The 24,017-nt window shown below is 42.2% G+C and overlaps 2 protein-coding genes across 4 annotated transcripts in view; both read right to left on the reverse strand.

The window, feature by feature from the left end:
* Positions 1 to 3,100, reverse strand: part of LOC124005036 (RNA-binding protein Nova-1-like) — a 63,647-nt gene extending 60,547 nt beyond the window's left edge. For 2 of the 3 annotated variants that reach the window (XM_046313888.1, XM_046313889.1), the window contains exon 1: positions 1,325 to 2,204. In XM_046313888.1, coding sequence (XP_046169844.1) covers positions 1,325 to 1,481 — 157 coding nt within the window. In that variant the 5' untranslated portion in view covers positions 1,482 to 2,204. Of the gene's footprint in view, positions 1 to 1,324; positions 2,205 to 2,965 lie in introns of those variants that run through there. The other variant, XM_046313890.1, reaches the window with a different exon arrangement.
* An 11,238-nt stretch (positions 3,101 to 14,338) lies between these two features.
* LOC124004666 (G-protein coupled receptor 4-like) overlaps positions 14,339 to 24,017 on the reverse strand; it is a 35,027-nt gene continuing 25,348 nt past the window's right edge. Inside the window, exon 2 of the mRNA XM_046313340.1 lies at positions 14,339 to 20,038. Within this exon, the coding sequence (XP_046169296.1) occupies positions 18,396 to 19,541 (1,146 nt within the window). The 5' untranslated portion in view covers positions 19,542 to 20,038 and the 3' untranslated portion in view covers positions 14,339 to 18,395. The remainder of the gene's footprint in view (positions 20,039 to 24,017) is intronic.

Raw genomic sequence — 24,017 nt, forward strand, 5'->3', positions numbered from 1 at the left:
ATCGTCTGTTGACTACAATACTCCACGGGAAAGTGTGGCTACTGTACTCTAGCTGTTCTCATAATCACAGACATTTCATTCGGTCAAATGGATGAGATGTGTGTGTTGGTAATGTCTCCCAAGAGTGCTGCATGGTTTTTAGATATGTGCAGCTGTGCATCGATTCCTTTTAACAAAGCTGTCTCACTTAATTTCCTTGACGGTGTTTAATCATCGCAAGAGGTTATGGGAAATCACTTTTCTTGCGTCACTATAGGCTTATTTCTGGTTGTAAAAAATATCATGATATTGTTACGTGTGTGGTAGGTAGGTGTGCCACACTAAAATAGCTATTCTACAACTTTTTTTTTTTTTTACCTTCAAAAATGTTTTGTAGGCCTATCAAAAGTCCACGAAGACAGGATAAGTAAATACTCATGGTATAGTAATAATGACAGTAGAGGATGATAATCCTTGGTGCATGATAGCATGTAAACAAAAAGCAAATGGTGATTACCTAAGGTGACATCCATGTTTGCTCCAACCAGTGAACATAATCATGATTGGAATGTATTCAATGGCAACGTAGCCTTTCTTTTAATGAGCGTTGCAGTATTTTTTAATGCTACAATGACAATGATGCATAAGCAGTGACTGCATGATAGCAGATGACAATGAAATGGCGACATATACTGTGAGCTCCTTTATTAAGGCCTACTAATAATGGTGTCTGCATGAATGTTACTGTCTTCTTGAGCAATTGCACGCAAAGAGACTAGAGTAGCGTAGCCTATGTGACAGTTATCGACTATCACACGATTACCCGTCACAAAGCAAGGGATGTGAGCGCGGTCAACAATGGAATGTTTTTCAGTTATTTGTAGTTTCGAGACTGTTCTGTTGTTTTGGACATCCACAATTTCCTTTGCGTAAAACTCAAAATGGGTGAAATAAAATATGAATGAAATAACCCTTTTAGGTTCAAGATAGCACATTTTTTTCTAAGAGTGTACATGAGACCTGAGGGTTCCCTCCAAATCAGCACCCTCTCACTCACCCCCTTCATTGTACTCATTCCATCAACACAAAGGATTTTCCTTGTTTTGTAAATAGATGCAATGAAAAAAAGACTACAACAAGATGCAATATATTTCAAATGTTGCTTTATACATGACTAAATAACAGTAGTTTTAGTGTTGTGTTGAGCCATGCTACACATCAAGATGATAATCAGACAATCAACCTGCCATCCTTTCCCTTTTTCAGTGCTCCCCCAGTGTGCGCATAAGGATAACCTGGATTCACACATTCGAGATAATCCCTCGCATCCCCATCTTTTACTTACCTCCCGTGTTTGTGCGTTTAGTGCTGCTAGCCTCGGTTGGGGTCTCCAGTGGCCTTTTACGCGAATCAGGGGGATCTGACTCCATGTGCGGCTGTTGATTGTGATGGTGAGGATTCAAGAAAACCCCGTTTTGCTGTACTGCCCCGCCGGCCATCATTTTAAAAGTAGGTTGGGTGAAAATGCGTTTATCCCTTTATGCAACGTAGCCTATTGAAAAAAAATGTATTTAAATAGACGAAGCGATTCAAAAATCGAAAATGCGTATGTTCTTGCGAATGAAATATCTTGCGCGTTATCCTCGCCTTTTCAGAGAACACCGAGATGCTACGCAGAGTATGGGTTATTTGTTCTAACCGAGGAAGACGATGCTTGCGCTGCGTATGGAACGTAAAAACCTCAACAAAAATCCAATGAACAGATAAATTATGTCCCGTTCCAGATACTATAAACGTGTTGTAGAACGTAGGCTAATTTAATCTTCCATTAATTTCTTCATATGTGTTATTTCACTCCACTGCAATATTCCTATCAGGCAATGGAGAACGATGGCGCTCCTCTCTGTATTGCGGTTAGGCAATGGTCAACAAAATAAAAGATCAAAACAAAAATATACAGACGACAAAAGAGGTTAAATAAATAAAGGGAAAGGAAAAGCGCTGAAATAAAAATATGGTGTTCTATCCGGTCGTCCTTTCGTGCATGAAGACACCCTGCAGTCGATGTTGGAGGGCAAGAGGTGGGTTTTCAGGAGGGTCCAAAGGGAAGAGAATGCCGAGAATGGATACAAAGCTAGAGGGAGATGCGAATTGTTTGTAGTCTCTCAGGAAAGATGCTGCAATCGTTCGTTCAGAGCATCCCTTCGCTGACTGACTGTAGGAGCGCAGGGTATCGGGTGACGTCACGAGGATCAGAATCATCCCTGTCAAATGTTGAGAAAACGAGCCGCCCCTCTCGAAACGCGATTGGATGAACTGATTTTCAGAGTATAAAATAAATGTCACATGATAAAGAAAGAGGAGGTGTCGGGGACAACTAGGTCAATGCTAGAAGGGATACAGATTTAGTCAAATTAACGTCAAAAGTTGATTTGTTTTTCTTCATTTTAGCTAACCCTAACTCTTTTCCTAAACTTAACCTAATTATCCTAACCTGTTACGTTAATTATCCTAACCTGTTGCGTAAGTTCTCCTAACTTGCTATGAAATGTCAAATCTGAGAAAAACTGTATCCCATCTAGTGAAAATCGGACAACTAACCAAGGGTCGATGGACAGGAAGATGTACAGGAAGATGTAAATCTAGGCTGATTTGGAGCCGTAACTTCTAACGGCGCTCCACAGTGCCTCATTCACTGGAATTCTTATCGTGCAAATTTTATGAAGAAAAAAACAGCCACGATGAAGTGGCTTAGTCAGAGATTACTATTATTATCATTAATAATACATTAGCCTATAAGGGTAGGCATACTTATTATGTTATTCGCCTATGTTATAGTGTAGACCTACAGCCTATAATTGCCATAACAGGGTTGACTAAATATTTATACATAATTACACCCCTTAACAGATTCTAAAATAAACCTTTTTCAAAAACTGCTCTACCTATAGGAAAGGAAACTTGGAAGTATATAGTAGGCTACTACCTGTGTGGAATCCAGCCATCTCCGTGTGGAAGAAACCAAATGGAGGTGATCCTCCGTGCGCGCGAACACTCCGAGCCGGGCTTTACTGCCTCTGTCACACACATACACACACTTGCCGGCACACACCCTCTCTCCGTGTCCCTGTCCAGTCCTAGACAGATGCTGAGCGCCCCTCGTGCTCCTCTAGATTCTCGTCAAGGTGACATTACGTCGACCGTGGCCTACACACAAGCAGGGATCTCACACGATTTCATATTGCTGTGAAATTCTCAGCCTTGAGCCATCTCGGTTTTCTCCGAGAATATGCCGCTTGATGTGTAGAAATACGTGGCAAATCCAAGGCAGATGTATGAAAACACTTTATTGGACCGCCAGAGTTCGGATAAGAAACAATCGCGCAGTATCCTACTTTTTTCAGCCCATGTTGTGGACCTATACTCTTCAGCTATCTTTTAGTGGTTGCCTGCTACAGTAATATCGAAAATATAATGTAGCCTAGCCCATAAACGATTTTTACAATGAGGCATAGTAAGAACATTCTTTGGGTTTTATAAGGCAGGATGTATAGGAGCTAACAGCTGTTGTAGCCTAGATTATTCTGAAGCTATCTGGGTGTAAAATTTCCTAGATTGCTTAATAAAAAATGTAGGATACTATTTGTACCTGTTGCTAGAAAGGCTGATTATTCAGGCGATGCACAGCACAACATATGATATGCATGTATGATATGAAATATGACAAGGTTTCAATTGGTTCCTCATCGCAGGGGCGGACTGGCACCAGAAATCGGTTCTGGCATTTCTAACACACTGGACCATTTCCCCGCCTTGAGGCCCACACAATGGCCCATTTTCGTCCCCTTGAGGGACCCACACCATAATATTTAAATCCTTGAGGCCCCCATTATTAGCCAGAAAATTATAATTTTGCTTCAATGAAAATGAGGGAGTTGGGGTATACACACACACACACAAGCTAAGGAACTGCAGTTCTCTATGATTACCACGGAGAAAGAAAAGCACTCTTTACAACTGTGACCCTTTATTCAAAACTCTGGACTGTCTAGTGCAGGCAGTAAGTCGGACTATAGCTGAGCCCAGGGCCTGCCCTAGGCATAGGCGACATAAGCGGTCACTTAGGGCTCCCGTCGATGCTCTCATCCACTGCAAATGTACTTTCTATACCTGTGATATGTTGTTGTCCCATCTAGCTATTTTAAGATGAATGCACTAACTTTAAGTCTGCTAAATTACAAAAATGTCACTTCTCCCCATGCAAAATGTGTAGAACAGCAGGAAATCAACTTTCAAAATTAAATCTCTCCACTTTAAAGCGGCAGGGCACTAAAATATTTTGGCCGCTAGGTGGGAGCCCCCCCCAACCAGGGACCCTAAAAGGCTAGGGCCGGCCCTGTCTGACCCTACTGAATCGCAGATGGAGCCTGTCCGATTGGCTCCCCATGTGGTAACTAGGGTGAGGAAGCAAGATTGGTCTGTGAATATACACCAGTTATGTTTTCTCATTATTGTTTTCACATGTAGAGTTTTTGATTTAGTTTTTTAGACAAAAAATAATCCAAACGATATGCTGTAGACTTTTGATTTTGACACACAGGTTTCAAACAATAATGTAATATCAATCAAATAAATCACATTTTATATGTGTCCGCACATTTTAAGTCATAGGTCACAATAGAAGTCCCCCTAAAGAAAAGTGTCAGGCCACAATGCCATGAGAGCACAGCAGGTCCAATAGAGGAGCAGATGAGACTGGAAGAATCTTTAACATAGCATGGTCTGGTACAAAGGCTCCTCTGAGAAGGGGGGAATAATAGAGATAAGAAATATGCAATAAGGAAAAGCAAAATGCTGTGTGCAAGAAGGACAACATAAATACCAAAACAAGTGCAAACATTGGACAAGGCAATTAGAACGATAGTAAACTATCAGGAGGTTGATAGAGATCGTTCATGTAACAATGGCAACTAGATCCAATGCCACCATTAAAATAAGTATTTTTTTCAGAGTGATTTGGCACGTATTATGTGTAGGTAAAGCCACCAATCTCAGAATTTTCCCATCAAAGCATTGGATTCATCTGGTAATTTTGGACAGATGGCCCGGGGTAAACCCCTCCATTCCAGCAATATGGGTTTATGAGCTTTCACATAAACCCATGTGGCTCTCCTTCTGTGCTAGAAGTAAAAGGCTAAAGCCAAGCTTGATGTAGACCAGCAGCAGATGATTCTCCATGCATAACCCCCATCCCATTGTTTGGAGGGATCCCCATCTGCCCCCTCCTACATGGTGTTGGGACTACTGTTCCCTCCTGACCTGCAGCATGAAAGGAGCCGGTCAAATATCCACATCTGGTGTGATCATCTTTATGTTATTTAAGTTATTCAAGTCTCCATTATGTACTTTTATGATTTATTATCATAATTATTATTATTAATAATAATTTTATTATTCAACTACATGAAAATTAGGTCCAAGTTGTATGCAAGAGTTTTATTTTTATTGTTATTTACTGGTATGTTTTGTAGATATATTTCATATTTTTTCTGGATCCTTGATCCAAAAAGTAACTGTGTTAGAATCTACAAACCCTCATCATTTTGCATTATAGGCCTATCCACATTGTAATTGGTGAAAGTAAAAGTAGGCTATGAGAGAGGTGGAACTAGGATTATTATAAAATGTCACCACCTAGTGGTTAAACTGACACAGTTTATTCCACAGCTAAACTACTCTAGATACCGTATGTAGCAGCATCTAGTTGCAGTCCCCGACAAACATGGCCCCTGGCTAATGTTAAATCTTTTAGGCTACTAAAACTACTGCTAACTTTTTGTAAGATCTATTCAAAGTACAGGTTCTAGGCCCATTTATAAACATTCAGATATTTGAAAAAAACAAGCTTATTTTATTAAAGGTTAGAGGTTTAGGTTTGCTTGTTTGAACCAGGTTAAGGCTACAGTAAAACACATTGTCACATGGACGCAAATATCTCAGTTCCTTTCACTGGATGGCTATATCACCCCCCCCCAAGTTCAGAAAATTCCAGTGCCTGCAAAATCATTATTTGTCCAAATGATCAGTGAGCAAAAATTGTGATTTGTCAAATGGTCAATAACACTGATATAGAGAAACAAACATATCTCCTAAACAGATTTGACCACACCCCAAACAATTGCTCACCTGAGTGTTGCACTTGAAGAGATCTAAGAGGTGCTTTTACGGTTAGTGCTATCCTGGATCCTGGGACGTCCCTACCCTTACCCAAACCATAACCTTAACCATAACGTTAGCGTTACTTAAAGGTGCAGTATACAGAAATCGGCCCGCCATTTCTTGGTTGCTAAAAGTCTAATAGTTCACCTAACTTCAGTTTATGTGACCGAACAAGCAGTAATTGTGTAGATACTCATTTAAATATCATCTAAATATTGTATTTTCAGCTGTTTGAAGCTGGTGTACAAAACCTAAAGTAAAAGAACCAAAACTTGTTAGACTTGCTTTCTATGAGAATGGCAGATCTATAACTTATATTTCTATGTGAATTTGGTCGGGTTGCCAAAAAAAGTGACACATTTCAGCTGTAAAGGCATAGCGCAGTCAAAAACTGAATTTTCCAGTGTTTAATATATACCACTATGAGGTTGGAATAACACTGTAAAATTGTGAAAATTATGACAATGCCCTTATAGTGTAAGAGCTGTTTGAAAAGACCGCCTGCAATTTCTGCTGTTTTTTGTGGGATGGGGTTGTGGCCTGCCTCCTGCCCATTGACATCACCCGTCAGTAAATTAGTTAATAGACAGATTTACATTTCAACTTCAGTGGGGTGTGTTTATACATGTAATATCTGCATGCCCACCACTAATTAAGGTCCCTTGTGAAACACTGACCAAAACGTTTGTTCTGCCACAGTTTTATTACCACAGAAGCACTAGGCCACTATTTAGTGTGATTTAATGTAATAGTTTTGACAAATTTGAGGGATATTTATCATTGACTTCTCCCTGGATGTATTGTGTGGCAAGAGCTGTGCTGGTAAAGATAATGATGCAGACTATCAGGCAGAAGCTGGACAATGTAGAAAGGTGCACATGATTGTACACTAGGTGGCGCTCTTGTGTCTTTACCTTTATCCATTTTAAATGGTTCTACAGCAACAGCTGTGTACTTGTGGTACAAGGCCAATTGTGGTACATCAACACCTATAAAACATACTGAACATTGTGTATTTGTTGTATATTGCCAAAGTGTTGTTTTCATTTCATCATATAGTTTAGGGACAACATTATAAGCAAGTCATTTCTAGATGTTCCTAATACACCTTTAGAGGTATTGGTCGCTAAAGGCATTGACCCATACGTAGAATGTATGCACACATGACTGTAAGTCGCTTTGGATAAAAGCGTCTGCTAAATGGCATATATTATTATTATTATTATTATTCATGCTTATCGTACATTGGTACATATATTTGTATATACTAGTATATTTTAAGTGTGGTCTGTTCTTGCCTGTCTAGCACAGATACATTGTCCCCCACAGTGGATGTTGGTACATGTGATATGTTAATGGAAGACAAATAGACACGATATTCTTTTACCACTCTGTGTTTATTTTTCCAACGTTATTTTCAGTTTGGATTGTGTGTGGGGAAAATGATCCCTGGTTCAATGCAGAATTAGGCAACGTACATCTCTGTCTTGGTGTCTGGGTGCCTTGCATTCGCAGGCCCATCACTGGGGCCACATCCTCACTGGCTTCTTCATCTTCATTTGCCGCACAATAATAAAGGATGAACAGGAGTGAATCTCCCAAGTGAAACCCGTTCTGACACATTGATTTTGGGGCAGAAGTCCTGCTGATTTTACAGTGGCAAGTTTTTGTTGTTGTTTTAGTCCACTCTTTGGGTACCAATCACTAGACCAGTGTTTCTAAAAGAAATTCAGCTCGAGACCCAAATCAGAAATGGACCATCCTTCTGGGACACAAATCGTCCTCCGACTACCCAAATGAAGAATAAATCATTGTGATTAATAGATGGATTCTTATAACTCACTGCCCACCACTCACATGCCCGGGGCCCACTTTGGTTCCCTACCCATAGCCTACGAAAACCTGTACTAGACAATCAATGATGTTTGTTCCCCACGAGACACTGAAGCCTATTCCACTTCCTCAAAATCCCCAGAATGAAGATAACTCAAGAAATCTGTAGTAAATTTTTGTAGTTGAGCAATTTGGTGCAGTATTTCTCAAGTAACAAAATGTGCCACATGTTTTAGTGTCGCAATTTGGTGCAGTATTTCTCAAGTATAATTATTTTGCAACATGTCTGTTAACAAAGTCGTAGTTGCTGGGCAGGTCTGTCTCATGGTCTAAGTTATTGGATAGAGCGCAAGCACCGCAGCTATTCACCCCATATTTGTGGGCAAATGGACATCATGGACACCATCCCAGCCTTCATTTACCCATTGTGACGCACACATGTTCCAAACTCTGTTTTAGACCAGCTTTTCAAAGAGATTTGTTGTTTTTAAAGGCAGTTGCTCTTTATTAAGGCCGTGCAGTGCATGATGCTTGGCAGGAAATAATTACAGCAACGCTAAGAGGTCATTCGCATTCCCATGTACTGTGCGCTGAAGAGATTGTCAAGAGGACTTACAGGGGCTTACATTTTGAAATTCACTTTTGACATACAATTAGCCATACGAGCCAACTTCCAAAGCAAACCTGTTGATGAAAGTACCTTATGTCACAACAGTAAAACAGTCTGACCATTTATTTTTTTAGGGATTTAGGCCTGTCGCTTGTACGCTTCGCCATCATCCACCATTCACCCTCTCTCTCTCTCTCTCTCTCTCTCTCTCTCTCTCTCTCTCTCTCGCTCTCTCTCTTGCTCTCTCTATCCCTCTGTCTGTCTCTCAGGCTCCCCACTGGTGCAGAACACAGAGTTCTTGGAGGTTTGTTTACAGAGAGGATGGGAATGCGGGAAACATAACCGCATCCTGAATCTGTCTCTGTCTCCCCTGGTCCCCCTGGAGTCAACACTGCGGGACCAGCTGGAATCCTGTCTCCTCGGTGACCCAACAGTGTGACGAACCACGAGCCATCACCATGACGATGACACCAGCAGGAAGTGGGATGCGTGCAGCCTACACTTTGTAGCTCAGTTGGTAGAGCACAGCACTTCTAACGCCGGGATAGTGGTTTTGATTTCCGGGACCACCCATATGTAAAATATATGCACGCGTGCCTGTAACTCGCTTTTGGATAAACGCGTCTGCTAAATGACACATTATTATTATTATTATATTATTACACTCCAGATGTCCCTGTGGCAGAACCCTTTGTGTTCCAAGTTAAAGCCTCTTTGGAAAGGGTTCTACGTGGAACCCAAAAGAGTTCTTCAAGGGGTTCTACCATGGGGATAGTCCAGTGGGGAACTATTAGGGCCTTCTATGCCAAAGGCCTAAGGATTTATAAAATAATTGTAGTTTTAAAATGTAAATGTCCTTTTCATTTCTATGTTATCTTTTCAATAATATTTCAATGATATTCTAATTATATTATTATTTTCAATGATATTCTGATCTAATCTCTTTAGTTTGTTGAAGAGAAAAAAAAAGATTGAATCAGGATTTTCCTTTGGCGGTCTCTGGGGTGATAAATCTGGCTAGCCATTGGCTAGGCCCTCAGAAGTTAGATTGAAGTTGTCTGCCATTCAAATGTATTAGGGCAGAAGCGACTCGAAGGAGTCGGAGGTTCACTCCAAAAACTCTAGTCTGCACTCAACTCCGCGGATGTAATATTGTGGTGTTGAGATATACTGTACTTGGCTAGGATAACACCTACTGCAGCCAGTAGCTAGCTAGACTGTGGGAAAACTACTACTCGCTATTTTATTTTATTTATTTATTTCACCTTTATTTAACCAGGTAGGCAAGTCGAGAACAAGTTCTCATTTACAATTGCGACCTGGCCAAGATAAAGCAAAGCAGTTCGACAGATACAACGACACAGAGTTACACATGGAGTAAAACAAACATACAGTCAATAATACAGTGTAAACAAGTCTATATACGATGTGAGCAAATGAGGTGAGAAGGGAGGTAAAGGCAAAAAAGGCCATGTGGTGGCAAAGTAAATACAATATAGCAAGTAAAACACTGGAATGGTAGTTTTGCAATGGAAGAATGTGCAAAGTAGAAATAAAAATAATGGGGTGCAAAGGAGCTAAATTAATTAATTAATTAAATACAGTTGGGAAAGAGGTAGTTGTTTGGGCTAAATTATAGGTGGGCTATGTACAGGTGCAGTAATCTGTGAGCTGCTCTGACAGTTGGTGCTTAAAGCTAGTAAGGGAGATAAGTGTTTCCAGTTTCAGAGATTTTTGTAGTTCGTTCAGCCAAAGAAAGAATTGGTTTTGGGGGTGACTAGAGAGATATACCTGCTGGATGTAACGGTTCTCTTTCAGTGAAGTAGAGTCAGACCAAAATGCGGCGTGGCTATGTTTAATGAAACAAAGTAAACACGAATCAAATACAAAAACAATAAACGTACCACGAAAACCTAAACAGCCTAATACTGGTGCAAAGTAACACAGAGGCAGTAACAAGGACATCAAGACACTAAGGACAATCACCCACAAAACCCAACACCAAACAGGCTACCTAAATATGGTTCCCAATCAGAGACAATGACGAACACCTGCCTCTGATTGAGAACCATATCAGGCCAAACATAGAACTAGACAAACGAGACATGTAACATAGAATGCCCACCCAGCTCACACCCTGACCAACCAAAACATAGAAACATACAAAGCAAACTATGATCAGGGTGTGACACTGGAGCTTGTGCTACAGGTGGGAGATGCTATGGTGACCACCGAGCTGAGATAAGGGGGGACTTTACCTAGCAGGGTCTTGTAGATGACATGGAGCCAGTGGGTTTGGCGACGAGTATGAAGCGAGGGCCAGCCAGCGAGAGCGTACAGGTCGCAATGGTGGGTAGTATATGGGGCTTTGGTGACAAAACGGATTGCACTGTGATAGACTGCATCCAATTTGTTGAGTAGGGTATTGGAGGCTATTTTGTAAATTACATCGCCAAAGTCGAGGATTGGTAGGATGGTCAGTTTTACAAGGGTATGTTTGGCAGCATGAGTGAAGGATGCTTTGTTGCGAAATAGGAAGACAATTCTAGATTTAACTTTGGATTGGAGATGTTTGATATGGGTCTGGAAGGAGAGTTTACAGTCTAACCAGACACCTAAGTATTTGTAGTTGTCCACGTATTCTAAGTCAGAGCCGTCCAGAGTAGTGATGTTGGACAGGCGGGTAGGTGCAGGTAGCGATCGGTTGAAGAGCATGTATTTAGTTTTACTTGTATTTAAGAGCAATTGGAGGCCACGGAAGGAGAGTTGTATGGCATTGAAGCTTGCCTGGAGGGTTGTTACACAGTGTCCAAAGAAGGGCCAGAAGTATACAGAATGGTGTCGTCTGCGTAGAGGTGGATCAGAGACTCACCAGCAGCAAGAGCGACCTCATTGATGTATACAGAGAAGAGTGACGGTCCAAGAATTGAACCCTGATGCACCCCCATAGAGACTGCCAGAGGTCCGGACAGCAGACCCTCCGATTTGACACACTGAACTCTATTAGAGAAGTAGTTGGTGAACCAGGCGAGGCAATCATTTGAGAAACCAAGGCTGTCGAGTAGGATGTGGTGATTGACAGAGTCGAAAGCATTGGCCAGATCAATGAATACGGCTGCACAGTAATGTTTACCAATACATCGCCAGAGGAACATAGGAGGAGTAGAATAAGGGTGCGGCTAAAAGCAATAAGAATTGGTCGTCTAGAACGTCTGGAACAGAGAGTAAAAGGAGGTTTCTGGGGGCGATAAAATAGCATCAAGGTATAATGTACAGACAGAGGTATGGTAGGATGTGAATACAGTGGAGGTAAACCTAGGTATTGAGTGATGAAGAGAGAGATATTGTCTCTAGAAACATCATTGAAACCAGGAGATGTCATTGCATGTGTGGGTGGTGGAACTAATAGGTTGGATAAGGTATAGTGAGCAGGACTAGAGGCTCTACAGTGAAATAAGTCAATAAACACTAACCAGAACAGCAATGGACAAGTCATATTGACATTAAGGAGAGGCATGCTTAGTCGAGTGATCAAAAGGGTCCGGTGAGTGGAGAGCTTGGTTGGGGGTCACGGCGATTTAGACAGCTAGCCAGGCCATCGGTAGCAAGCTAGCATAGGATGGAGGTCTGTTATTAGCCACCTCTTGCGTTCCGTCAGTAGATTAGTGGGGTTCCGTGTGGTAGAGGGGATTAATCCAAATCACACAACAACAAAAATAAAAACAATAGATATAGTTATAGAGGCCCAAGGAGAAACATAATAACAATAAAAATAAATAAATTAATTGTCCGATTGTCTATTCAGATAGCAGCCGATAAGACAGCTAACGGTTAGCAGGCCTCAGATGGGCGTTCAGGTAACGTCGCGGCGGAGGAGCCAGCCAGATAACTCCTTCGGGTAGATAACGTCGGCAGTCCAGTTGTGAAAGCCCGGTGGGGCTCCGCGTAGGCAGTAAAATGGGTCCGAATAGGTGACTGCAGCCCAGGAGTGATTGATGGAACTCAGGAGTGATTGACGGAGCTGGCCAGCTCCGGAATTATTGATGTTTGCTCCGGAATCGATAGTCACACGGATAGCAACTAAAGATCCGATGAAGTCACACGGATAGCAACTAGCTAGCTGTGAGATCCAGGTATGAATGTCCAGAGATTAGCGGTTGAAATCTGGCAGGGACATGGAGAGAAAAATTGGTCGGGTTACAGGAGAGTGTTTTGAAGATGAGTTGATGGAAAATGTAAAAAATGTATGTGAAAAAAGTTGCGGGGCACGCGAGGACAAAAGATGTCTGAACTGCTATGCCATCTTGGAAAAACTGGCTTTGAGAAGGTGGACGATTCCATAGTTTTTTCCAGAGTCCAAATGTGAGTTAATTCCACTGATAGCCCTAATAAAGTTGATGACCACAAACCGTGGTTAGTGTCAACAACGCAGCCAGCTGAATACTAACTTTCTGATTTCAATCTCCTTGCATTAAGCCTCTTCTGTAGCCTGTCAACTATGTGTCTGTCTACTGCCAGTAAAGAAGCTAACTATCTTCTGAACTAGCTTCTGAACATTAGCATCTGGATTAGCTTCTGTCCTTTGACTCTCTATGGCTAGCTCTCATCCAACACTTCCCCACACTGAATCCTCCTCCCCCTCCCTCTCCCAGATGACTTCTGGCTACAAAAGCAACCCTGGTTTTTAGTTCCTGGCTAGCTTCTCTGGAGTTTCTGGCACTGACAGAAATTCCATGGATCTAGCTCCTCTGCTCTTGGAGGATTACAGATTTGAGGTAAATAATACTTTGCATTATAAATATAAATTGGTGAGGCGGGTTGCAGGAGAGTGTTTTGAAGATGAGTTGATGGAAAATGTCCAAAAAATGTATGTCCTAAAAAAGTCTGTACCCTCCTCTCTCCCTATATCTTCCATATCACTCATATATAGGGAAATCTGTCCCTATATATACATTTTCTCCTCTGTCTCTGCTCAAAGCCACTTTCTCCACTCTAAATTCCAAGATCTGCCTCTAACCCTAGGAAGCTCTTTGCCACCTTTCCCCCTCTGGACCTCCTCCCCCTCCCTCTCTGACGTCCGATCAACTGCTATGCCATCTTGGAAGCCTTGATCGCCATCAGTGACCTGTCTCTCCTCGGCCTTTGAGAAGGTGGACGATTCCATATGTTTTTGTCCAGTCCCACCCATTACAAGTCCAAATGTGATTGGTTAATTCCACTGTCACTCCAAAATTCTGCCCTAATAAAGTTGAATAGCAGATGCCTTCGATCTACAGTATAGTGACGTCAGAAAGTAACCATACACCTTGACTTACTCCCCTTTTTTTGTGTTACAGACTGACATAATAATGGAATACAATTTTTTTTGTTCTCACCCATCTGCACATAATACCCCATTTTCATTTTTTAAAATTAATTTGCCAACATTTCAAAAAATACATTTCCACTTTGACATTATGGCAATATCGTGTGTAGGCCAGTGATACAACAACTCAATTTAATCCATTTTCAGGCTGTGACACAACAAAATGTGGAAAAAGTCATGGGGTATGAATACTTTTTGAAGGCACTGTAGCTTCTGTTAGTCTAGCCAATGGCTGACTTAGCTAGCTTGTGTTTTTGTATTCTTACGATTGGGACCTACTCTCTTATTATGTCCGCGTGAATGTGCTGCTTATTCTTTAACATCACGCTGTGTTTGACTGCTGTCTTTCCATCGGCCCTATGTGCTTTACAAAAAAGTGCATGGAGAGCGCTGCATATTACGGTCGTTGTCCATTCAGCATCACAAGACTGTCACACTCCCATCTTTTGATGTGTCACTGTTGTCGCTTTTGGTGATGGTGGGATAGTGATGGCGTTAGGCTACCACAGGTTGTGTAAGCAGTGTGGTTGTTGTTGCTGGTAGCATTATCCGTGCGGATGCCATCTCTGTGTGAGTGGCAGTCCGAATCACGGCTCAGCCTCAGGCCTGTTCGATTCAGTTGGGCACATTAATACGTGATGCTACGTTTCTGTAATTTCTCTTGATTTTTGAGTTTGGTACATGTTGTAAAAAAATAATAATCCCCCCACTGAAGGCCTAGGTCCAATAGCCATGGGTCGCCATTGCGTAAAACCCTTTTAGGTTCTAGGTAGAACCTTTTTTCTAAAAGTGTAGTGTCTGTCCTGATTTTAAATTGCTTCAAAGTTCTATGCTAATGCTATTCTACATCCCATTCAGTGCATTAGGTAATTTAATAAGAACCACCAAACTAGATCACAATGAAATAATTAAGCAATTTGTATTACTGGGTAAAGGATCCATTCTGATACAGTGCCTGTCATATACGTAGAAAAATACATGTTCTTTCATATGTACATATTTTTTCATAAAATGATTCCCCATTTCAACTATGTAAAGAGAAGTTATCCTAGCTGGAGATCAGATTTCATGGAATGGATATGAATACAAAACCTTAGGTTAAAATGTTTTACATCTGGTGAAAACAACCCAGTTTCCATAAATACAGCGCTGTTATCTTTTGCCAGTATGCTCTCAACAGCACGTGTTGGGAAGCAAACCCGTGTGTTTTACAGAGGATATCACAAAATACTGTGGTAAAGAAAATGATGGTTGTGTGAATTGAAAAAGCCAGCACAATGAGACAGTAATTACATACAGTAAGAGGTTATCTGTAGCTCTGCATGAAAATTCACAATATTACATGTCACTGCTTTAAATGTACCCACTGTGTATCATTGTGACACAGTAAACAGATTTTCATATGGGGGGGCCAACTATATTTGTTTCAGAGAAAAATTACTTAATTCCATTTTGAGACCAACAGAACGGGGAAAAACACACTAAATGTAGTGTTGACTTTGACACACACCCTAAAAGGGCCTTGAACCGTCTAGCATGACATCATGAAGGAAAGCAAAAACAGACATTGTTTTCTCATTTTCCTGATTACAATCCTATCAGGCACACCTCTGACCAACCTGGACTGAAATGAGTATGATATGTCACATTTGGTATGGTATGTATTAATTTGTGGATCCATTTCATATGATATGTTACGAATTGCAATTCATACAATATGTTACAAATTTGCAATGTTATGAATTCCCATTTGCTGTGGCTAACGCTAATGTTAGCTAGGTGGCTAACGTTAGCTAGGCTAGGGGTTAGGGTTAAGAGTTAGGTTAAAGGGTTACGGTTAGGGTTAGCTAACATGCTAAGTCGTTGCAAAGTAGCTAAAATATACTAAGTGGTTGTTGCTAATTAGCTAAAATACTCAAGTTGTCCGTGATAAGATTCAAACATGTAACCTTTGGTTTGCTAGACCTTCACATTATATGGCAACCCATCCACGTCAACCAACCACCCTCCTTTTGTTTGCGGGCTCTATTTCTTTTATGTCGACTTTTATTCTTCGGCCCTGCGCCCCACTAAAGGATGTGTGTTTGATGACACTTTAATACCATATCAAACATAAACTATTATACTAATTTGAGTGGCCAGGATTTTCGTTTGCTATGTTATGACTAGTCTATGAGACCAGGCTGCTCTGACAGTGTGTCCTACTGTACCACACAAATTAATGAGGTCATTTAGGTAAAAGCTTACAGTAATTTCAAGCTTGGGTTCCTCGGAGAGTAATATAGTATACCAATTATCATATGCATGACAATCCCAAATACAGTAGTAACACAAACATCAGTATTCACAGTGTTAGTTATTTCTGATTGATATAGGACAACTGGGGTACACTAACACCTTGTCTTACCACTGAGGATATCAATCAAATGAAATGCCTCTGTAGATTGTATTTTATATCAGTGTCCAGCCAGTGATTTGATTTGTGGGAAATGTGAAATGAGATTTAAATTCTGAATAAACATGGTTTTGTGATGCCAATTAATTAATTAGCAGTGGAAAATTCTGCATTTTGTGTTTTATCTGTAGGTTGGCAGGGCGCATTGGAGAGACCCTGTTTGTGGTAAAATGATTTGAAAGCAATGCAGCGGGATTCGTTCGGCCAATTCTCAGCGGTGCTCACTAAAGCAAGGGGTGGGCTTGTCATGCTAAGATTACGCAAGTGTAATAATAAGGAAATGACTGTTTCGGTTACAGCATGGCCATTATTACATCTGATTAAGTGGCCTACGCCAATAACAACAACAAACATCAGTGGAATGGAATAGTCTAAGGCCGGGATATTTTACTGGTCGTTCGTTCCCGGACTATTTTTGTGACAAGAGCTCCTTTAGAAATAACATTTTGTACAGACTCCAGACAAACCTAGTGTATGTAACTTGCTTACACCTCCTCCTGAACTTTCCACAATTAGGTGAATCAAAATCCATTTTAAAACATAGCTTAATCTAATTTAAACACTCATTCGTATTTCCATATTGACTTAACAGAGTAGGTCACCAGGCTCGCTTTAAACCCATTAATATCAATGAAAACATAACCTGCCTCTCGGAGATAAGACACCCATTGTATTTGAACTATTGACCTTAATCATTTCCATGTCATTGAGCAAAACCATTAAAACCCTGGAGGCAGAGTGAGAGGCTGCAGATGGCCTCAATCTGATCTGGGAAACATTTGACTGGCAGAGCTGTGATCACATCTGATTAGGAATCTCACTGGCTCATTAGCAGGTAAGCAGTGGCGATGAGGGTGATAGCTGCCTTGCCCTGCTTACTTGAAATAGGCACATCATGCAGGTCTTGCAATGCCAATGTAGCGTGGACCTGGATCTTTTACTTTGTATCTGATTTCACCTTTATTTAACTCGCTCTGTACTGTTACCATTAGGAGGAGTTATGTCTCCCTGACATCTCAAGAACACCCACCCTCTGCAGGCAACAATGTGACAGTCCCATCAGCCAGTGGAATTACCCATCATCCTCACATCAGGAAATGGTATTGCAGTGTCAATGTCATTATGTGTGATTTCCAAATATGACAGACAAGACACAAGAAATGTTAATGGGGACATTAATCTTAAGTGTTTGTTATTCTATCTATTCAAATAGGCACCAACTGCAAGACAATGAACATTGAAGAAAGAAAGCGACACAACACTGTTATCGGGCCCATGGTCAACACACTAATGCTTTTACGGCAACACATCAACCATACAGTTGAACCCCGGACTTCGGTTTCCTGACATAATATTTGTTCAATGTACCGTTACAGCGGACACAACACAGTTTTTAAACGATGATACACTTAATTTATTTCCCAGTGAAATTGTCGAACACAAACACGTTGCATTGTGCTTCACTCTCCGGCTGACAGAACACATTTAGGATTTTTGGAGCTGTTACAATGCATCTGGAGGCTCATTGAAAGAGAAATGTAAACATGTCAAATCCATTGTTAGATAACTCTGTCCCGCCCAGAACACGTCAATAGATGACGAGGTGGAGAAGGACACAGTTTGATGGCAAACATCCTTAGTTTCACGTTGCATCACATCTATGCGACTGAACTTAGTGTGGTCTTTCTTACTGTCGTCACAATGTACTCGTGGTCAATCTTGATATGATTATTTTCATCTGTATCAAACACATTTCAATCGCAGTTTACCATTGGAGGTACATAATGAGGTGTCATCCCCAAAACTGATAAAACATTTCACATGAGAATTCTAAAATCTCCCCCACGTTCTATTCTACATAAACTGAATCATCCCCCACTTCCACATAATCTTGTGTTTTCTCATGTCCGCCCATTGCGATTCAGGATGGCTGTTCATTTCTTAACACCGAGTATGGTCATCTGAAGACACTCCTCTTTGAGGGCCACCAGCTCTGTCTTGTAGGTGCTGGCCTTGACCTCGCTGTACAGGCCCAGCTGCTTCTTGGTGGACAGTGGTGTCTCCAAGGTGACAGAGCCAGCTGTCAGTGCGTCAGCTGGCGAGGGCGAGTTCCGCTTGAAGACCCCCAGCAGGGTGGTGAGTGCGTGACCGACGTCATGGCGTGCACCCTCGTTAACAAAACAGTAGAGGATAGGGTCAGCCACACAGTTCAGGCTGGTGAGCGCCAGCGCCACATGGTAGGCTGCAAACAGGTCCTCCTCTGCGCCACAGTTGCAGGGCTTCTGGATGAAGAGGATGCTGCGACACAGCAGGAGCACGTGGTATGGCCCGAAGCACAGCAATACGATCAGGATTAGGCTCAGCGCCAGGCGCTTGATCTTGGCCTTCTCGTGGCACTCCGTGGACACATTGCCGCGCACCGCCCGCAGTATGCCCCGGTACGCACCCAGCATGAGCAGCCAGGGAACCAGGAAACCCAGAAAGGTCCGGTAAAGGTTCATGCCTGCCACCCAGTCTTGCATGGGGTACTTCTCGAAGCAGAAGGTGTGGTTGAAACGGTCCTGGAAGAGCTCGTCGTGGAAGAGGGGTGCAGAGTTGGCCACTATCTCGATGGCCCACACCACGGAACTGACCAGCACGGCGGTTTTGACCCTCCGGACCTTGGCAAACTTGAGCGGGTAGGCCACGGCCAGGTATCGGTCGATGGAGATGCAGCAGAGGAAGGCGATGCTGACGTAGATGTTGGTGTAGAAAATGAATCCGAACAGCTTGCAGGAATTCTGGCCGTGAATCCAGTCGTCGTGCTGGAGGAAGTAGTCGATCCATAGGGGCAGGGTGCCGATGTAGAGAAGGTCAGCCACGGAGAGGTTGATCAAGTAGATGCCCAGCTCATTTTTCTGCTTCACCTGCAAGTAAGCCGCCCACAGAGCCATGCAGTTGGTGGGCAGGCCCAGGACGATGACAATGATGTACAGCGTAGGCTGGAAGTACTGGTCGATCTTTGAGTCCACATTGCAGAAGGAAATGTTGCACATTGTCCTCATATTCTGTAGGTGCATTGTTATTTTGACACTAAGCATTTGCAGGGTCAGGACAATCCGACATGTTGTTGTTAATGAGAAGGGAAGAGGGAAAACGACATTCCGTACAGTGACGTTTCCTTCTTGTTGAGTAATTTCTTATATCCAGGCCTGAAAGCAGACATTTTCTCCAGGCGGGCTTCACATGTCAAACAGCCGTCTCCCATTTCACAGTTGGGTCCCACACCTTTTTCAGAGGAAGAAGACAAGAGAAAAAAAAGTGGTGAAATAAAACCCCTCTTATTGACAAAGAGCCAGGCCACCACAAGGACCTCATAAATCTCGGAGAGACTATTGTCCGGGGTCTGTCGCTAGCTGTGGAGAGGTGGGTGGGGAGGATGATGGGGTGAAGGGGGAGGACCGGGCCACTGTGTGCTGGATGAGAGCTCTTCAAAGGCCAAACACACACACTTCCTCCAAGAGAGTCACTGACTATCCGTGCCACGCACACAGCAGCAGCAGGCGATCTGTTAACTCAGGCCTCAGGCTCTGCCCACCTGAAACAGAAGAAAGGAAAGCGTGTGAGATATTGGAATTGGCAGGACACACTTCGTTTGAGTTTTCCAACCCAGTCAGTTTTTCACATACTAGAGTTCATGTTTATGCACTTGGAGTGAATTGTCAGATCCATTAAATTCTCAAGTTACTCTATATCAACTTTCTGCTGCCTATTGTTTCTGGTATGTAGTCAAACGTTGAACTTCCAATACTCCTCACCTCTCTGCTTGTTTTCATGTTGTTTTCAAGCCATTATTTCTTAGGTCATTCCGGTCTTTCTCAGTTTCTTATGTTTTTACACATAGTGTATGCTTTACACAAGAATATAATTACAGTGGGGCAACAAAAAAGTATTTAGTCAGTCACCAATTGTGCAAGTTCTCCCACTTAAAAAGATGAGAGAGGCCTGTAATTTTCATCATAGGTACACTTCAAATATGACAGACAAAATTAGAAATAAAATCCAGAATATCACATTGTAGGATTTTTAAGGAATTTATTTGCAAATTATGGTGGAAAATAAGTATTTGGTCAATAACAAAAGTTTATCTCAATACTTTGTTATATACCCTTTGTTGGCAATGACAGAGGTCAAACGTTTTCTGTAGGTCTTCACAAGGTTTTAACACACTGTTGCTGGTATTTTGGCCCATTCCTCCATGCAGATCTCCTCTAGAGCAGTGATGTTTTGGGGCTGTTGCTGGGCAACACGGACTTTCAACTCCCTCCAAAGATTTTCTATGGGGTTGAGATCTGGAGACTGGCTAGGCCACTCCAGGACCTTGAAATTCTTCTTACAAAGTCACTCCTTCATTGCCCGGGCGGTGTGTTTGGGATCATTGTCATGCTGAAAGACCCAGCCACGTTTCATCTTCAATGCCCTTGCTGATGGAAGGAGGTTTCCACTCAAAATCTCACGATACATGGCCCCATTCATTATTTCCTTTACACGGATCAGTCGTCCTCGTCCCTTTACAGAAAAACAGCTCCAAAGCATGATGTTTCCACCCCCATGCTTCACAGTAGGTATGGTGTACTTTGGATGCAACTCAGCATTCTTTGTCCTCCAAACACGGCGAGTTGAGTTTTTACCAAAAAGTTATATTTTGGTTTCATCTGACCATATGACATCCTCCCAATCTTCTTCTGGATCATCCAAATGCTCTCTAGCAAATTTCAGACGGGCCTGGACATGTACTGGCTTAAGCAGGGGGACACGTCTGGCACTGCAGAATTTGGGTCCCTGGTGGCGTAGTGTGTTACTGATGGTAGGCTTTGTTACCTTGGTCCCAGCTCTCTGCAGGTCATTCACTAGGTCCCCCCGTGTGGTTCTGGGATTTTTGCTCACCGTTCTTGTGATCATTTTGACCCCAAGAGGTGAGATCTTGCGTGGAGCCCCAGATCGAGGGAGATTATCAGTGGTCTTGTATGTCTTCCATTTCCATTCCCACAGTTGATTTCTTCAAACCAAACTGCTTACCTATTGCAGATTCAGTCTTCCCAGCCTGGTGCAGGTCTACAATTTTGTTTCTGGTGTCCTTTGACAGCTCTTTGGTCTTGGCCATAGTGGTGCCATTAATACAGGTAACGAGTGGAGGACAGAGGAGACTCTTAAAGAAGAAGTTACAGGTCTATGAGAGCCAGAAATCATGCTTGTTTGTAGGTGACCAAATACTTATTTTCCACCATAATTTGCAAATAAAAAAATAAAAAATCATACAATGTGATTTTCTGGATTTTTTCCCCTAATTTTGTCTGTCATAGTTGAAGTGTACCTATGATGAAAATTACAGGCCTCTCTCATATTTTTAAGTTGGAGAACTTGCACAATTGTTGGCTGACTAAATACTTTTTTGCCCCACTGTACATACTTGATACGAAAGTGTACTTTTCTATTGACAACACAGCACTCAACACAGCCACATTCCAAGTTCCTCCTTCTTGAAAAGAAATACAGACGGACACGAGGGACAGCCCTGTCTTATACACCTGTCATGATTGGTCCAATTAGTCCCAATTCTGATGGAAACTACACCAATCACCGGTAGCATAATATTTAGTAGTGAACAGTAGTTCACTACTGAAGTAGGCCCCGAAAGATACCAGGCTAGTCTTTGTAGAGAAAGGAAGGACGGACCACTCCTATGGTGACCTTGTCGAATACAGTTCAACGGGAACACTCCTATTGATATACAGGGTCACAAAACACGTAGTCAGCAAGCCATAATAAAAAGTGCTTAGAGTTACGGCTCCCGTAAGTACCCACAATAGGACAGATACAAATGACACAGTCATGGTGACGAGGGACCAATAATGTAAATCGTTCTCGTCAGTTTGCAAGTACGACCGCGTGTTCTAGGTACATTAATCCCTGGGAATACCCCGTAATGACTAGGGCACGGAAAAGTAAAGGACAGGGCATGTTAATAATTCAACATAATTCTAGTGTATCCAGGGCACAGCATGGTGTAATTCCACTATGTGTTGTATCAAGTTGTCATTTTCCTATCACCATTCAATTACAGGCAAAAAAAAATGGTTGGTTTTCTTGGGGAATTACACAGCATGCTTATAGCCATTACACCCTAACCGTCATACTTGCATTGTAAAATGATGTTGAGAATTTCCCCTCTGATTATTGATTTATCTACCTCGGGGAGGAGCAGTGGAGAGGTGCTGAGTAGCAGAGATAGGCTAGGGTAATGCTGTAAGGAAAGATAATGCAAGTAGACTTCAATTCATCCACAGAAATGTCTAATGACACTTGCATACATCAGCACCAGCACTAATATTATGACGATTTTACAGCCTGCGCTGTTGGGGTTATTTTCATTTCCACAGATTTAAAGCTTATGTGGATCTGGTTTCTTTCCAAGGAAAAAAATTAACACTGACACTGAAGAATGTGGTTTGTGCCTACTGTCAATTTCAGATGCTTATCTCAGAGTGTTTGCATATGTGAGGAGGAATCTTAACACTGCAATGTCAACTACAATATAATGTAGCTGTGATCTATACCTGACCCTGAGACAAACTGGACTTAACATGCTTGATATTGGGTTGACTTTGAAGTTAATCATGCACAGGTCTTTCTATTAATGCTCACTCTGGTGATTTTAAATTTGTACATTATTTGCCTGGGTATATTCATTTTCTGTACTTAGACTGTGTTGACAACTCTTCCTTCATGGCTCAGTGACCACGCCGATGTTATCATCATACCTGCGCTAGTCTTTTGAAGGTTGTAGGCGTACTGACAACATTCATCAGGTTCAACGTCTTCCAGCAGTTTGCTTTGGCGTACAAGCCTCAGCCTGTATAATATAACTCATCCGAAGGGTGTTTGTTTTGTCCTGTGTCCTCCTACCTGGTCAGTCGAGCCCAGAGGCCTGCCTGGCTGGACGACTCTTGGAATTGTGCCCTGTCTAAACCTGTGCCATATTGGACGTTATGCTAGCCAGTGGTTTGTGAGGGCTTGACATTGTTGCCCACACAGCCTATAGATTCCAGTGGGAGCAGCAGGGAGAACTAGGGAAGCCTGTGCTAACCTGGAACACATTGTGCAACAAAGTGTGGCGTTTGATCAGCTGCCAGCTAGGATTATCGAAGCCCCACCACACAAAGCCCACCACTTTGGCTGTCGCGCCCAGCACCCCCGCACAATGCATTCACCCTTCACTCCCATAAATGTGCATAAGCCCACACTTTTTGCCCACTCCTACAAATGTCACTTCCGTTCAACTGATTTTGGTCTGTAAGGTCTTTTGTTTACTTTTGTTTCAGAGATTTCCATTGTCAATGGGGGTTATATACGTTGGATGTCTTTCCATGGGTATATTCAGCTATAGTTTGCATGAGAGTGTGCCCTTATACCATAATACAGTGGGTAACTGAAACTAATTGAAAACATTGATGAATGATGGATCCCAACTTAACTCAGTCTAATTTCACAAAGTCATTGTGAGCAACTACCACGAT

This window comes from Oncorhynchus gorbuscha, linkage group LG19 (genome assembly GCF_021184085.1).
Source record: "Oncorhynchus gorbuscha isolate QuinsamMale2020 ecotype Even-year linkage group LG19, OgorEven_v1.0, whole genome shotgun sequence".
NCBI classification, from domain to species: Eukaryota; Metazoa; Chordata; class Actinopteri; order Salmoniformes; family Salmonidae; genus Oncorhynchus; species Oncorhynchus gorbuscha.